The 15032-nt window shown below is 40.8% G+C and overlaps 1 protein-coding gene across 1 annotated transcript in view; it reads left to right on the top strand.

The window, feature by feature from the left end:
* Positions 1-175: 175 nt before the first annotated feature.
* Positions 176-15032, top strand: part of HSF5 (heat shock transcription factor 5) — a 45186-nt gene continuing 30329 nt past the window's right edge. The window contains exons 1-2 of the mRNA XM_047757861.1: positions 176-788; positions 6560-6934. Coding sequence (XP_047613817.1) covers positions 176-788; positions 6560-6934 — 988 coding nt within the window. The remainder of the gene's footprint in view (positions 789-6559; positions 6935-15032) is intronic.

The raw sequence follows: 15032 nt of genomic DNA, 5'->3' as shown, positions 1-15032 counted from the left end.
CCCCATTGGCCGCGCCGCTGGGCGCCGCAGGGCTCGTGCGCCAACGGTCCCCGGGGTCCGCGGCTGCCAGGCGCTGGCAGGAGGGGGCAGGGCGAAGCGAAGGCCGGGGGGGGGATCGAGAACGGGGTGGGAGAGCCAGGCTCGGCGGGGCGAGGCCCAGGGCCCGGGCGGGGCGATGGAGGAGGCGCTGCTCTCCACCCCCATCAACCCCAACAACTTCCCCGCCAAGCTGTGGCGGCTGGTGAACAGCCCCCGGTACCGCTCGATCCGCTGGGACGGCCGCGGCGAGGGGCTGCTCATCGACCAGCCGCTCTTCGAGGCCGAGCTGCTCAGCCCGCCCGGGGCGGGGGCCGGCGGCGCGGGCGGGGGCAGCGGCGTCGGGGCCTCCGGGGCCGAGCCCGAGCTCTTCAAAACCACCAACTTCACCAGCTTTATCCGCCAGCTCAACCTCTACGGCTTCCGCAAGGTGGTGCTGGGCGGGCCCGGCGCGGCGGGGCCCGGGCCGGGGCCGGGGGGCGGCGGCGGGCCGGCGGGCGACGGGCCGCTCCACCACTTCCACAGCCCGCACTTCCGCCGCGACCAGCCGCAGCTGCTCGTGCACCTCAAGAGGCTGACCAGCGCCAACAAGGCCAAGCTGGCGGCCGGCCTGGAGGTGCCCTGCCGCCCGCCCAACCGCTTCCAGAGGCTCCTCATCACGTCGGCCTCCGCCTCGGCCTCGGCCTCCACCTCCCCGCTGCAGCACCAGGAGCCACCGCCGCCGCCCGCGGGGCCCCGGCCCGAGGCGCACGGTGAGTCCCGCCTGGCCTTCTCGACCCCTCGCCCCATGCAGGGCGCACGGCCGTCGTCGGGGGGCAACCGCCACTTCCGAGGGCACTTCCGCACCCTCACTATTTCGCTTCCCAGAAACAGACCATGGCACTGCCTTTATCCGCGCCCGAGCCGGTGCCCCTTCCCGCCAGCACCTCCTCTGGACACAGTCCGCGAGCATGGAGGCCCGTACCTGGCCACTTGTGGCCAGAGGGACCCCCGGGTTAGGACTGCTTTCTGTCTTCCTGGACCCCTCGGGGGCCCCAGACTTCCATAGCCATTTACGTTCTTTGTCCCAGTCTGTTCACGGTGGACATCTAAGATAAGTAGGCCTTTGTTGATGCACTGGGTCCGGAAGAAACACTGGAGGGGCTCCTTTGCTCTGATGAGAAGCAGAACAGAGTTCCTCTGCAGGATGAGAATGCAGGCAAGGTCAAGGTAGGAAGGAACGGAGCCACAGCCAAGAGAACTTAGAACAGTTATACCAACCAAGGGAAAGTGAGCATGGTGCCTTGAGTGGAAGTTTGTCCTTGACACATCTCAGAAATCTTGAAAGAAGTGTTCTGACAATAGTCGTATTTTCGGTTCCAGAGTAATGTGTGGAACATTAGGCGTTGTGTATATATCTTAAAAGCAAGAATATAATATATTGTTTAGCAGATCTTGTTCCTATTAGAATGAAGAGGCTAAAGAGGACTTTGACCATAGCTCATTAGAGCCGATGTTTAACTGTTTTTTTTTGCTTCTCCCGGCAAGCGGACGTGGAAGTACCCAGGCCAGGATACTCAGCCACCGTAGAGACCCAAGCAGCTGCAGTGACAACACAGGATCCTTAATCCTCTGGGCCATGAGAGAATTCTGAGCTGATGCTTATTTAGGGCGTTTGGTTAGACAAACAAAAGGCAGAAATGGTTTTCTTTACAACTGTCGAGTTTTGGTTACAAAGGATTTTAGAAAGCTGACATTTCCAGCCTTTGAAATTTTCACTGTTGGCTTCATTCAGTTTTGAAAAAACTTTGTATGTATAAGTCTGTATTTAATCAAAATTCTCTGCAATAGAAAATTATTTTATAAGCTTGATTTCTGATGCTCTTCCCCTCTCCCAGGAAGGTGAAGGTGGCAGTACTCCCTTTCATTGTTTAAAGAATTCATGATATGAACCAGCATACCAAGAGAGCAACAGGATATAATAATAGGAATTCACTCTTTACCTTGAACTAGGAGAATAGCAGACATTTTCATCATGTTAACATGGATTTAACATAAAAGTCGGTTACTTCTCAGTTTTGGACAAATTTTAAATATACAAACTGGCGTTCCCATTGAGGCTCAGGTAATGAACCTGACTAGTATCCATGAGGACGCAGGTTCAGTCCCTGGCCCCACTCAGTGGGTTAAGGCTTGGCATTGCCATGAGCTGTGGTGTAGATCACAGATGTGGCTTGGATCTGGTGTTGCTGTGGCTGTGGCGTTAAACCAGCAACTATAGTGCAGATTCAGCCCCTAGCCTGGCAACTCCATATATCGCAGGTGAGGCCCTAAAAAGCAAAAAACAAAACAAAACAAAACCAAAAAGAACACTGTTCAATTTGACCTAGGCCCAGGGTTATGAATGAAGCAGTGTTCATTTGGAATTTAGAAGGTAAAGAATTAGGTTGTGCGTCTGTGGAGCTTAGAAGATAAGGGATTAGGTTAGAGTTCTAGTAACAGGTTGGAAAAATTGCAGTGGCATAGGAATGTTCTAAAGGAATTCTAAGGGACTACTGAGCCACTTATTTCTATATGATGGTCATTGATTTTTAGTGGGGAATCAAATGGGGAAAGGCAGTGGAGACAGTACCAGGGCATTCATTTGGCGGGATCTCTGATACGGATAATTGTTTTTCAGATTGTGTATCTGGTGAGCATAAAGAAGCAGACTGGAAACCGTGTTCTTGGGAAAAAGAGGATAACCACTTCAAAGAAAGACACATGCATACAATCCAACTCTTTTTTTATGATTTTTTGGCAAATTTTTTTAATTCAAGTATAGTCGACTTACACTGTTGTGCCAACTTCTGCTGCACAGCAGAGTGACTTGCTTATACGGATCTATCCCAGGAGATTAGCTATGGTTCCCTGTGTTGTACAGTAGGACCTTGTTGAAACCAACTCTTGCTCACTTTTTTTCTCTTCTCTGATTTTCTTTTCCCCACTTATCTTAAACCTGGCTATATTCTAAGGATAGAGTCCATTTTCATTGAAGAAATACAGGGCCTATCTAGGATCAGATTTTCTTCACTTATAGTTCATTTGGTCAGCATCTTAAAGATTATTAAAAATGTATATAATTCTTACTTAGATAATACATCAGTCCGAATGTTTGTTTTCATGTGCTTCCTGTTTTTTGTTTTTTTTTTAACCATTCTACCTGTTGGTATATGCAGAAGATATCTCAGGTGTGGACTGTCCACTCCGTAGGTTTGGTTCACTAGGGAATTGGGGGGCCAGGTTGGGTGGAATGTAATTTTAAGTTCAAGGATACTGGCCCAATTTTGTTTTGCTTTAATTCCATGTTCTAAGTCCTTGGCACTTCAATTTTTTCCTGACCTAATTTTTACTCTGCTTGATTCTTGTCTTGGTTGTATGCCTGAGTACACTGTTCCTTCTTTGATTCCATTTTTTCTGTGTTCTACTCCAGCTTACAGTTTGAAGGCGTTCTCTTTTTTTATAGTAGAATCCTCTTTTTTAGGACCTAGTTCTCTTATCTAGATCCATTCTGCCAGCCCAGCCGTCTTGTTTACCTCTTGAAAATGTATGTGGTAAGAAATGTAAGGATAACACAGTTTTCCTTTTTTTTTTTTGTTTGCCCACTATTGTTATTTTGTTTTTAATGGGAATTTATTTCACAGTATTTGTTAAAACTTTCTAAACTAAGTAACAAGTCTGGGCAGTAGATGATCTCTTTTTGCCTGGGGATAACAAGCTCTCAAGAGGTGAGTTTTGGGAAAGAGGCAAGTTCTTTCCTGGGGATTGATTAGCTCAGAGTCGCTTTTATAGAAGGAGTAGAATTTTTAAGGGCAGAAATTCAGCCTGTCTTACACTTCCAGGATTCTGGATTTAAACTTTGCCAAATATACCTTAGATGTTCCAAAGACACGTAGGTGATGTTCTATGAAGCTGGTCGAAATAGAACTCTAGGAAGAATAAATAAGATCTGAACATGTTTTAGAACTTTATTTTTAAAAACAAATTGAAAGGAATGTTCTACTCCTAAGAGTGTCCTTGTGTTAGCAGCATCTAAAATATATGTCACTCAGAATTTATCATAATAGAAGTAGAATTTATATTTTAATTCAGATCTAAACCAGAGTTTGAGTAATCAAGGGAGAAGATTCTTTAATTATTTGCTTAAGTTATTGACAATCTAAAAATTCATCAAGGAGTTCCCATCATGGCTCACTGGTTAACAAATCTGACTAGGAACCATGAGGTTGCAGGTTCAATCCCTGGCCTCGCTCAGTAGGTCAAGGATCCGGTGTTGCCGTGAGGTGTGGTGTAGGTCGCAGACCCGGCTCGGATCCCTGCTGCTGTGGCTGTGGTGTAGGCCGGCAGCTACAGCTCCGGTTCGTCCCCTGGCCTGGGAACCTCCATATGCCTCGGCAGTGGCCCAAGAAATGGCAAAAAGACCAAAAAAAAAAAAAAAATCAATAGCTTAACTCTAAAGAGGGTAGAAGGTTAGTAAGCTATTGCACACTGTAGTAATATGAAGTTTTAGCATCCATGGGGAAAATCTCTTTAGATTTAGAACTCTTGATTTCCAGGCTCCAGAATTGTTTATGTGTATATATATATGTATATATGTTTATTTTTGACATGAATGCTTTATCTTTTTAAATTTTAAGAGTTTATTTGAGCAAATAGCAGCTCGAATCAGGCAACACCAAACCAGAAGTGGTTAAAAGCACTCCCTAGTGCTTTATTCTTTAGAGGAAATTAAACACTGTAGAAATACTAGAACAGGAGTTCCCGTCATGGCGCAGTGGTGAACGAATCCGACTAGGAACCATGAGGTTGCGGGTTCGGTCCCTGCCCTTGCTCAGTGGGTTAACGATCCGGCGTTGCCATGAGCTGTGGTGTAGGTTGCAGACGCGGCTCGGATCCCTTGTTGCTGTGGCTCTGGCGTAGGCCGGTGGCTACAGCTCTGATTCGACCCCTCGCCTGGGAACCTCCATATGCTGCGGGAGTGGCCCAAGAAATAGCAAAAAGACAAAAAAAAAAAAAAGTACTAGAACAAAAGATGTTTAACATGTTCAGTAATTTTACAGTTTAAATAATTGGAAACCTAGGTATTTGAATGCCATTTTTACCAGATGAGTAGCACATAAATTACTTTCCCTCTGTTTTATAAATTAGTTCAATAAAACAAACTGAAAAGACTTTGTGAACCACATAATTGAGTACGTAAAGCCCTCTCTAGGAAATTATGCTAGCTTTATGTTCAAGAACCACAATCTTTAAAATAGTTTAGCTTGCAACATTTATATTTTCCTTTTCCTCATTACGTAGCATTGCCCTTTCTCTCTCTTACTCCTCTCCATTTTTCCTTTTCACCTTTTTAGATAAGAAAAAGCAAATATAGGAATCTCTTGGCCTGGGTCTGTGAATGTTTAGCAAACTCTACAGGTGATTCAAATGTAAATCAATGTTTGGGAGTCAACGATACATAGGAATGGACACGACTAGAGACCCTCTGAAGAAAAAAAGACTGCAGAAAACTATTGCTTGGGCTAAGGAATGAAGAGTCAGAGTTTTCAAGCCTGGCTTTTCTACAAAGATTATTACTAATTTTTTTTTAATTGAAAAGGAGCAAAGGTTATTAAATTTATTTTTGGTTTGTATTACAATTTGTATTTCTCCCATACTTAGATCTTTTATGTTTGTGGTTGAGTGCTTACTTTCATGCCTGTTGTTAAGGTTCCTAACCAATTCGAAAGACTGAATGGGATTTCTAAAACTTCTAGGAAGTAGTTTAAAGCTTGGAAAAGTCCGAGTCAGTCAATTGAGGTGGAAGGTAAGATGATATTTAACATTTGATTTGATGTTAGAGTTTGGTCACTTTGTCTCATGACAGTCGTATTGAGAAACAAAATTTATTTGATTATTCTTTCAGCATTATATGTGTAACCTCATATTCTGGATTCTAAACTTGTTTTTACCAAGAAATTTCTGTTGTGTTAAAAATGCCGAGGAGTTCCCATTGTGGCTCAGCAGGTTACGAACCCGACTAAGTATCCATGAGGACATGGGTTTGATCCCTGGCCTCGCTCAGTGGGTTAAGGATCCAGCGTTGCTGTGAACTGTGGTGTAGGTTGCAGATGAGGCTCAGATCTGGCATTGCTGTGGCTGTGGCTGTGGCTTAGGCTGGTAGCTGCAGCTCCAGTTGGACCACCAGCCTGGGAACTTTCATATGCCACAGGTGCAGCCCTAAAAAAGCAAAAACAAAAAACAAAAATGAGAGAGGGAGAAAAGTCCCCTTGTGGGGCAGTAGGGCTAAGGATCCAGTGTTGTCACCTCTGTGGCCCAGGTTGCTGCTGTGGCCGGGGTTAGATCCCTGGCCCGGGAACTTCCACATGCTTCGGGTGCAGCCAAAAAAAAAAAAAAAAAAAAAAAGACTGAGAACGCAGCATATTTACAGGTGAAGAGTAGTGTATATTTTGTGATTTGAGGTTTAATGTCAAATTAGTAAACGTGCTCTTCCTCTTTTATGCAGGACCAGTGGCCGTAGGACAATTCCACCGGTCGTTCCGGCGAGATAGTTTGTCTCCTTACTCCTTCGTATCAACTTCATCCCACAACCACAGTACTTTCCCTCTGAAAGGTTTAGATCGGACCCCGATCCCTCCCAGAACGTGGCAGAACTCTCTTGGAATGCACCCAGGACAAGTGGAAACGTCTCCCACTTTTTCAGATAAAGGGGTTCCATTTCCTGTACTGCAGAGGTTTCCAACTGAGGTGACCTATACCCTGCAGCCCAGTGCCACGTCCGTACACGTTCAGCAAGGTCCTCAAACTATGGTCAGCTCCTCCCAAAAATATAGTAACTACACACCCACAGCGCAGTACTCCCAAGCCTACTATCCAACAGGTATGAGAAATTCAAGTTCAGTGGCTTCTCTTAAGGTACTTTATAATGTATGCCTAAACAAAAATAGGAATATGCACCTAAGAAGTGTCAAAGATTTCTCATTAGTACGTATTTTTTTCAGCAAAAACTTCATTGTGTTCTTAAAGGTTGTGAAAATTCTGTTGGTGCCTAAAGGTGTATGTTTTTAGTGAAACTTGTGTCTTCAGAATATTTCTAGCAATAAAATTAAGGATTCGTACACTAGACCTTGGTATAACTCTGCTCTCAGTGCAGTAGTTTTTGGGTTTTGTTGATGGCTTTTGAAAAAAATGCTTATAGACATATTGTGTATTTTATATTATTTAATTTTATAGGTGAGATTACCTCATAATGAAATCATTTTAGTATTTCACTGATGATGTTTAATAAAAGTATACTCTCCATCTCTAAAAACAAAATCATATTCTTTGAGTAAAATGGGATGGTGTGGTTTGGCAGCATCATTTCTGCAGTGTTAATTCCAGCTAGCAGGAAACTAGGAGTAGCAGAGAGCCTGACAATGACAGCTGACCTAGAGCTCAGCCAAGGGCATGGAAGACCTGCTAGTAGATCTCAAGTCACTAATTGGGGATCCTTATGATAGTGACCACAAATTTAGCTACTTGGGATGCGGGGCACCTTTTTTTTTTGGTGTGTGGGTGTGTGTGTGTACATCTTTGCAAAGTAATAGAATCACCATTTAATTCAAAACAATTTCATTGTTTTGCAGAAGCACCATAGAAGTGGTGTGTGTTTTCATGTGGTGTGCTTTACACACAGTGATAAAATGCGGCCATAGAAACAAGTCAAAGGTCAAGGCTTTTACAAAGGACCACAAAGAGAAGAAAGTGGGCATTCCTTTGCCCCACAAATTAAGACTCTAGGCATATTAATTTTCTCAGATAAGTGGAGCAGGAAGGAATCTCTAGAAGTGTTTTGTTAGATCAATTTTCCCAGGCAGGACAAAAACCAAAGGCTGAAATAAGTGGAAGGCATGTAAATTTGATAAAGGGGTTAAATACTTTGTTGCTTTTTAAAAGTTGTACATTTGGGAACTGTTCATTTGTAACAGTACTCACTCTTTCCTAGCTGGTACCATCCAACCATCTTCTTCAGCTCTTTGTGTTCTATCTAAATATAGCCAATAAAACAGATTTCTTTCTCAAAGCCCTTAAGTTTAATAATATTAAAATAATAAAACCAGAATTTAAATTAGATTAGGCTTTATAGATTTTTGGAGTTGCTACTGTTTTCGTGGATGGAGTTGAGAGCAAAAAGGGGAAGGAATTATGTGGAGTAAGAAAGATACAGCACTTCTGGAATTCCCATCGTGGCACAGCGGAAATGAATCCAACTTGGTACCATGAGGTTTTGGGTTCAATCCCTGGCCTCGCTCAGTGGGTTAAGGATCTGGCGTTGCCATGAGCTGTGGTGTAGGTCACAGACACAGCTCAGATCCTGCATTCCTGTGGCTGTGGCGTAGGCTGGCAGCTGTAGCTCTGATTTGACCCTGAGCCTGGGAACCTCCATATGCCTCGGGTGCAAACCTAAAAAAAAAAAAAAAAAAAAAAAAAGAAAAAAGAAAAAAGAATGATACAGCACTTCTAATCATTTGCCTGTTAGAGATTAAAAAAAAATTTTTTTTTTTACCTTATTATGTAGAAAAAGCTTGAGGCCTCATTCTTTTTCCCAGATTTTTAGCTGCTGCTTTGAAGAACGAAAGTATCTGGGTGGTCTTTAAAAATAGAAGGTGACTAATTTTGTGTTATAAGTTATATATCTTATATTTAGCAACAAGGAGTGTCAGATTTTTATTGAGGAGCTAAATCCAGTATTTTAATAAACAAAAAAGGCATTTCTGTCTAAACTGTAATTTTGACTGCATTCCAGATATGCATTTTATACACACACACGCACACACACACAGAATCTGTGCCTTCTTACACCTGCTTTACATTTGATAGCCTATCAACTGGACAACACCCCTATCTTCCCTCCTTTTGCCAATCAGCATTTCTCTTTCTTTTCTTAACCTCCCTCCAAACCCCGATCCTCAACTGAAGACAAGGCTTCTGGGGAGCTGAAATTTCGAAGGACTGCAACAGAGATATAGAAATGTGCCTGGGCTTCTAATTTGGAATTTTGTGGAAATTTTCCCATGGACATATTAGATATAGTGGTTAGGTTCTCCGTTACTATTAGTCCTACAGTTAAGGTACAGGCAGTTATAGTCTGGCCTAGGAGCCGCACGAGCCTGTGTGATGATATTTCGATGGGAAAATATATTCCATGTTCCAAACAATCCTCTTGGAAACTCCTACTGCTAAATTTCATGAGACCCACTTATATATTATTTACTAGGAAGTATTAAAAATAGTTAATATTATTCATTCATTGTAGAAATACTATTTGTTAAATTATTATGATTTAGGATATGTTATTTTGAAATATTTTGTTAGATTTAAATTCATGAATTTATTAATTTAATCATTAAATTGAAAACTGTCTCATAAGAATTCAAGGTAAGGACTAGAAAAGGGACACGTTAAAAGAACATGTAAGTGCTGCTAATGCTTTGATAATGTACAGTGCATATGAACTAGACTCTCTTGTTATCTGAATTTTTGTTTTGTCCTTTATTTATTTATTTTTGCTTTTTGCATGTGAAGGTTCCCAGGCTAGGGGTCAAATCAGAGCTTTAGCTGCTGGCCTATACCACAGCCACAGCACCTCCAGATCCTTAACCCACTGAGCAAGGACAGGGATCAAACGTGCATCCTCATAGTTGCTAGCCAGATTCGTTAACCGCTGAGCCATGACGAGAACTCCTGTTTTGTCCTTTTAAATAGGGAAAATTTAAATAGCTGAAGGTTCTGAGTTATGAGAAAAGGAAATCTCATGATTTCATGAATACTTTTAATATGTGATATAATTTAGGCAAAACATTCTGAAGGACTATATACATAAAAGTGTTTGTTTGTTTGCTTGTTTTTGTTTTTTAGGGCTGCACTCACGGCACATGGAGGTTCCCAGGCTAGGAGTCCAGTTGAAACTTTAGCTGCTGGCCTACACCACAGCCACAGCAACACAGGATCTGAGCCACATCTGCAACCTACAGCACAGCTCACAGCAATGCCGGATCCTACACCCACTGACCAAGGCCAGGGATTGAACTTGCGTTCTCATAAATGCTAGTCAGATTCATTAATAACCACTGAATTCATTAACCAAAAAGTTGTAGTGTTAAATACAAAGACCTTCTATGGAAAAGAAAGTGCCAGAGTTCCTGCTGCGGTACACCAGGATCAGCTGCCGTCTCTGCAGCCCCAGGATGCAGGTTCGATCCCTGGCCTGGCACTGTGGGTTAAAGGATCCGGCATTGCCACAGCTGCATCGTAGGTTGCAACTGCAGCTCAGATCTGATCCCTGGCCAGGGAACTCCATATGCCATGGGGTGGCAAAAAAAGGAAGAAAAAAAGTGCCCCAAATTACTGTACAGATAACTTAATTCCTCCAAATTTTAGACGAAGGAAGCAAAAAGTAGTGAGCAATTTAACCAGTACTTACTGAGTACCTGTTTATGAAGCGCTTTACAAATGACCTTCCCAAAGTAGAATATTTTTCTCAGAGACAGAATAATAATCACACTTAAATCTAGCTCTCTAAATCCTAATTAAGTAACTAATTTTGGAATAATGGTCATCCTTTCCAAGTAAACTATATGACTTGAGATTTGGTTCAACTTTTAGTAAAAAACAATACTCAACTTCATTTAAAAATTAGTTATAGTGAAAATAAACTTGGATCAGGTCTTTAAATAGTATAAGCAGTATATTTTGAGTTTTGTAATATTTCATAAATTGTTAATTTCTCTAGTAAAGTCAGATATTAAAACTAAAAAGCTGCTATCAGACAGACTCATAGACGCACCTGAATTATTTCTTATATTCCTCTCTTGAAGCTTCTGTTTTCTTTGCCCAGCTCATGTATATATTTTCATTCTAATCACTTTTTCAAAGACAAAATGTAGATCCAGTATTAGTTGACTTTTTTTTAGTCTTGCCCTGTCTTGAATTCAGTTTTTTTCTTCTAGTGCTATTTTGTGTGCTCCTATAATTTAGTTTTCCTTTTTGATAAAAAACTTTATTTTAGACCTTTTAATTTTACTCATTCTCTACATATCTATCTATAACATAAGAATATATTTGTATTTATATATAGAGTCCTGCATTCAGGAGCTGTTTTCCTTTGACTCATGTCATAATGGTGAATTGACTCAAAATCAACTTGCCTTCTTTTCCAAGTTAAATTTTAAGCTCAAAACAATGATTTGCAATTTGTGGCTGCCCCTCATCTCATATTTTAATTGACAGATCTTTTTATAGCAATCACTGTGACCAGGTACTCTTCTGAGTGCTTTCCAAATATTAATTCATTTAATCCTCACAACAACCTTATAAGATAGGGAATATAGTTATCCTCATTTTATAGATTAGAAACTGAAGCACAACTAGGCAGAGGCAAGGCTGAGGAACAAATCCAGGGAAACCGACTCAAGAGTTCATTCTGTTGGCCCCTGTGCTCTGCTGACTGCCTGCCTGTCATACAAAGAAGGACTTTTTGTTTTGTTTTGTCTTGTCTTTTTAGAGAGACTTTGCTGACATATCTCTTCCCCAAAGTTAGTTCCTTCCAGATAGGGTAGATGACAGAGACTGGTGGAGGGAATGACACTTCTGTGCTGCTGGTGGTGGTAGGACTGGCCCTGGGCTATTGACTCACCCTGCTCAAGCTGCTAGTGTGGGCCTAGCAGTTTGGGGCTTCTGAAGAGTGGGGCAGCTTCCAGTTCATTTCTGTATCCCTCTGCCCCTAGCATAGTGCTTGGCTATAATGGACCCTTGGTAAATAATTTAGTGAATGAATGAAATAATTCTAGTCTTAGCTTTGCAGTTAATTATCCGACGGACATTATGACTTTCTTTGGATTGTTTCATGTCACTCAGCCTGAATTTCCCTTTCTGTAAAGTGGCAGTAATAGTTTGGATCAGGGATTGATTGAATTAATGTATATGAATAGACTATAAAACTTAAAACACTATTTATGTATAAAGGATAACATATTTTAAAACCTTTCTTTCAAATGAGCCTAGATATTAATAATTTAAAGGCTAAATAAAGAGATTTGTAAAAATATTTCCTTCCCCTGAAGGTACCTATGATATGTTTTTTGAAAAATATACTTGTATCATTATTTAAATTTTTTTCTGAACTGACTCTTGATCTCTGGCCTCACTCAGTGGGTTAAGGATCTGGTGTTGCCAGCGTTGCAGTGTAGGTTGCAGATGTGGCTCAGATCTGGGGTTGCTGTGACTGTGGCATAGGTCTGCAGCTGCAGCTCTGATTTGAATCCTAGCTTGGAAACTTCTCTACGCTACATGTGGCCATAAAAAAAAATTTTTTTAAAGTGCATTTAAATTTTGTGGACTTTAGACTTCTTTTTTTTTTCTTTTTTGTCTTTTTGCCTTTAGACTTTAGACTTCTGATTCTGTATGATGTACATAAACAAATATAGAATCTAGAGTTATAAGAGCTTTCTGATGCTAGGTAACCTGTATTGTCAGTTTCTCCAAAAAGACCTGATTTTGTTTTTATGGAAAGAGGGACTTGGCATTGATATACCAGGAAGTTTTGCCAGAAGAAACTAAGCAAAAACATAATTATATTTTCCTTTCTTTTTAATGAGGTGAAATATACATCACATAGACCTTATCATTTTAACCACTGTAAGTATACAGTTCTGTGGCATTCAGTACACTCACATTGTGGTATTAGCATCACCACCATCCATTTCCACAACTTTTTAATCTTCCCTTAGCTGAAACTCTGTGCCCATTAAACACTGACTTCACATTCTCCTTGCCCATCTTCTAGCAACCACCATTTGACTTTCTGTCTTGAAGACTTTGATAAATCTAGGAACCTCGTATCAGAGCAATCATATTTTGTCCTTTAGTGATTGGCTTATTGCACTTATTTCAAGAGTCGCTGGTATTGTGGCATGTGTCAAAACTTCCTCCCTTTTTAATGCTGAAGACTTCTCCCGTTAATTTTCACTCTGCAGGGACCACATTTTGTTTACCCATGTATCTGTTGATAGATACTCGGTTGCTTCCACCTTTTGGCTGTTGTGGATAATGCTGCTGTGAACATGGTTGCACGCTAATCGGTTTTCACGTCTTCTGCATATATGCCTAGAGTACCATTTCTTTACCTCACCATAAGTGAGGAGATGTTGGGGTTCTAGCTGCTATAATACCATCTGGAAATGAAATTTACTATTAAGTTGTTTTTCTTTTTGAGGATTTATATTGGGTATTTTCTCACTGTTGACACTACTATTCTGGAGTAGATTCAGATCCAAAACATTTTAATTGGAGATTTGAATTACCTCCATAGGATAAAGTGTATGAACTTGTTTTCCTAACCTATTCAGTGGACATGAAAATTTTTACCTTCAGATAAATATTTAGAAATCCTGGCTTGATTTTATTACTAGAATTATTTTTAAAAATGTCATCAACTCATATTTATCTGTATAGAATTCTGTTCATTATTTCCAGTTTTTTATTCTGTGTGCCATTTAACACCTTAAGTGAATGCTGCCTTCAGGAAGATACTGGAAGATCTTTATGCAGATGAATGTGTCTTAGAACATAGTAATAAATTCAGTTTTATAAATGTTAGTACTTTCAAAAAGCTTTCATATGCACACTAGAATAATTTGTCATGTATTAAGCACACAGTTGCATTTTTATAGCTAGTTTTTCATATTTAGTAAACGTACTAACCCCTTGCTTTGTTCTATTTTGTTGACTGTGCAAAGTAGGACCGCACTGGTAAGGAAATAGCCATTGAGCAATATTTTTGGATTCTCTCTTCAAGTCCTTCCTTTCTTCATGCAGGTACCTTTCTACTTTCCATTTGTAACTGGACACTTTAAAGGACATTGGCTATTTTGCTGTTTTCTTAGAAACAAACCAGCTATTAACTATATATTAATACATTCTCAGTTGTATATTCTGTTGATCCAAGAAGTTTATTTAAAGCTCAGTTTAACAACTATTCAAAAGTGTAACCAGGAGTTCCCGTCGTGGCACAGTGGTTAACGAATCCGACTGAGAACCACGAGGTTGAGGGTTTGGTCCCTGGCCTTGCTCAGTGGGTTAAGGATCCGGCATTGCTGTGAGCTGTGGTGTAGGTTGCAGATGTGGCTCGGATCCCACGTTGCTATAGCTCTGGTGTAGGCCAGCGGCTACAGCTCAGATTTAACCCCTAGCCTGGGAACTTCCATATGCCGCTGGAGCAGCCCAAGAAAAGGCAAAAAGACAAATAAATAAATAAATAAATAAATAAATAAATAAATAAATAAATAAATAAATAAATAAAGTGTAACCAGTGGAGTCTGATCACAGTAATATCAGAAAAATAAAACCAATACCTTTCCTTGGTTTATTTGTGACGAAATGCGTTTATGGTGCCCGGATGGGAGAAAGCCTGCAGCTCCTGACTGAGTCCTTTCCTGCCACTAGGGGGCTAAGTTTTCCTGCACTGTTAAAACTCTGGAAAAAGATCCCAATTTTTTTCACTTTCGGCAAACCCTGCAGGCTCTGCCTCAGTATTTTGCTTTCTGGATTTAACTTATTTTCTGGGATATTTGTGTCTTCAGATATTCCGGGAAACCAAATTCAAATCCAAAACATTTTAATTGTGTATTTGACTAATCTTTATGGATACTGCAGGTGACAACAGCTTGAATTTTTTGTGGCCATCTTAGTAATATCTGGCTTTTTTAGCCACTGGAATTGTTAAAATTGTGTGATTCAGAAAACATCAACCCCTGCCTTGGTGTTTAAATGGTGCCTCTGTCACTACCAGCTTTGTATTTGAACTAGAATTCTGTCCATTATTTTAATTTTTTCCTTCCGTGTGCAAAATTTAATGCCTTAAAATGTGTGTGATGTAATAAGAAAATATTTATTTTTAGTATACCTTTATGAACTTATATGACATTTTAAAAATCAGT

This window comes from Phacochoerus africanus, chromosome 14 (assembly GCF_016906955.1).
Source record: "Phacochoerus africanus isolate WHEZ1 chromosome 14, ROS_Pafr_v1, whole genome shotgun sequence".
Lineage (NCBI taxonomy): Eukaryota > Metazoa > Chordata > Mammalia > Artiodactyla > Suidae > Phacochoerus > Phacochoerus africanus.
The sequence above is the reverse complement of the archived record's forward strand: the minus strand, read 5'-3'. Positions and strand labels throughout refer to the sequence as shown.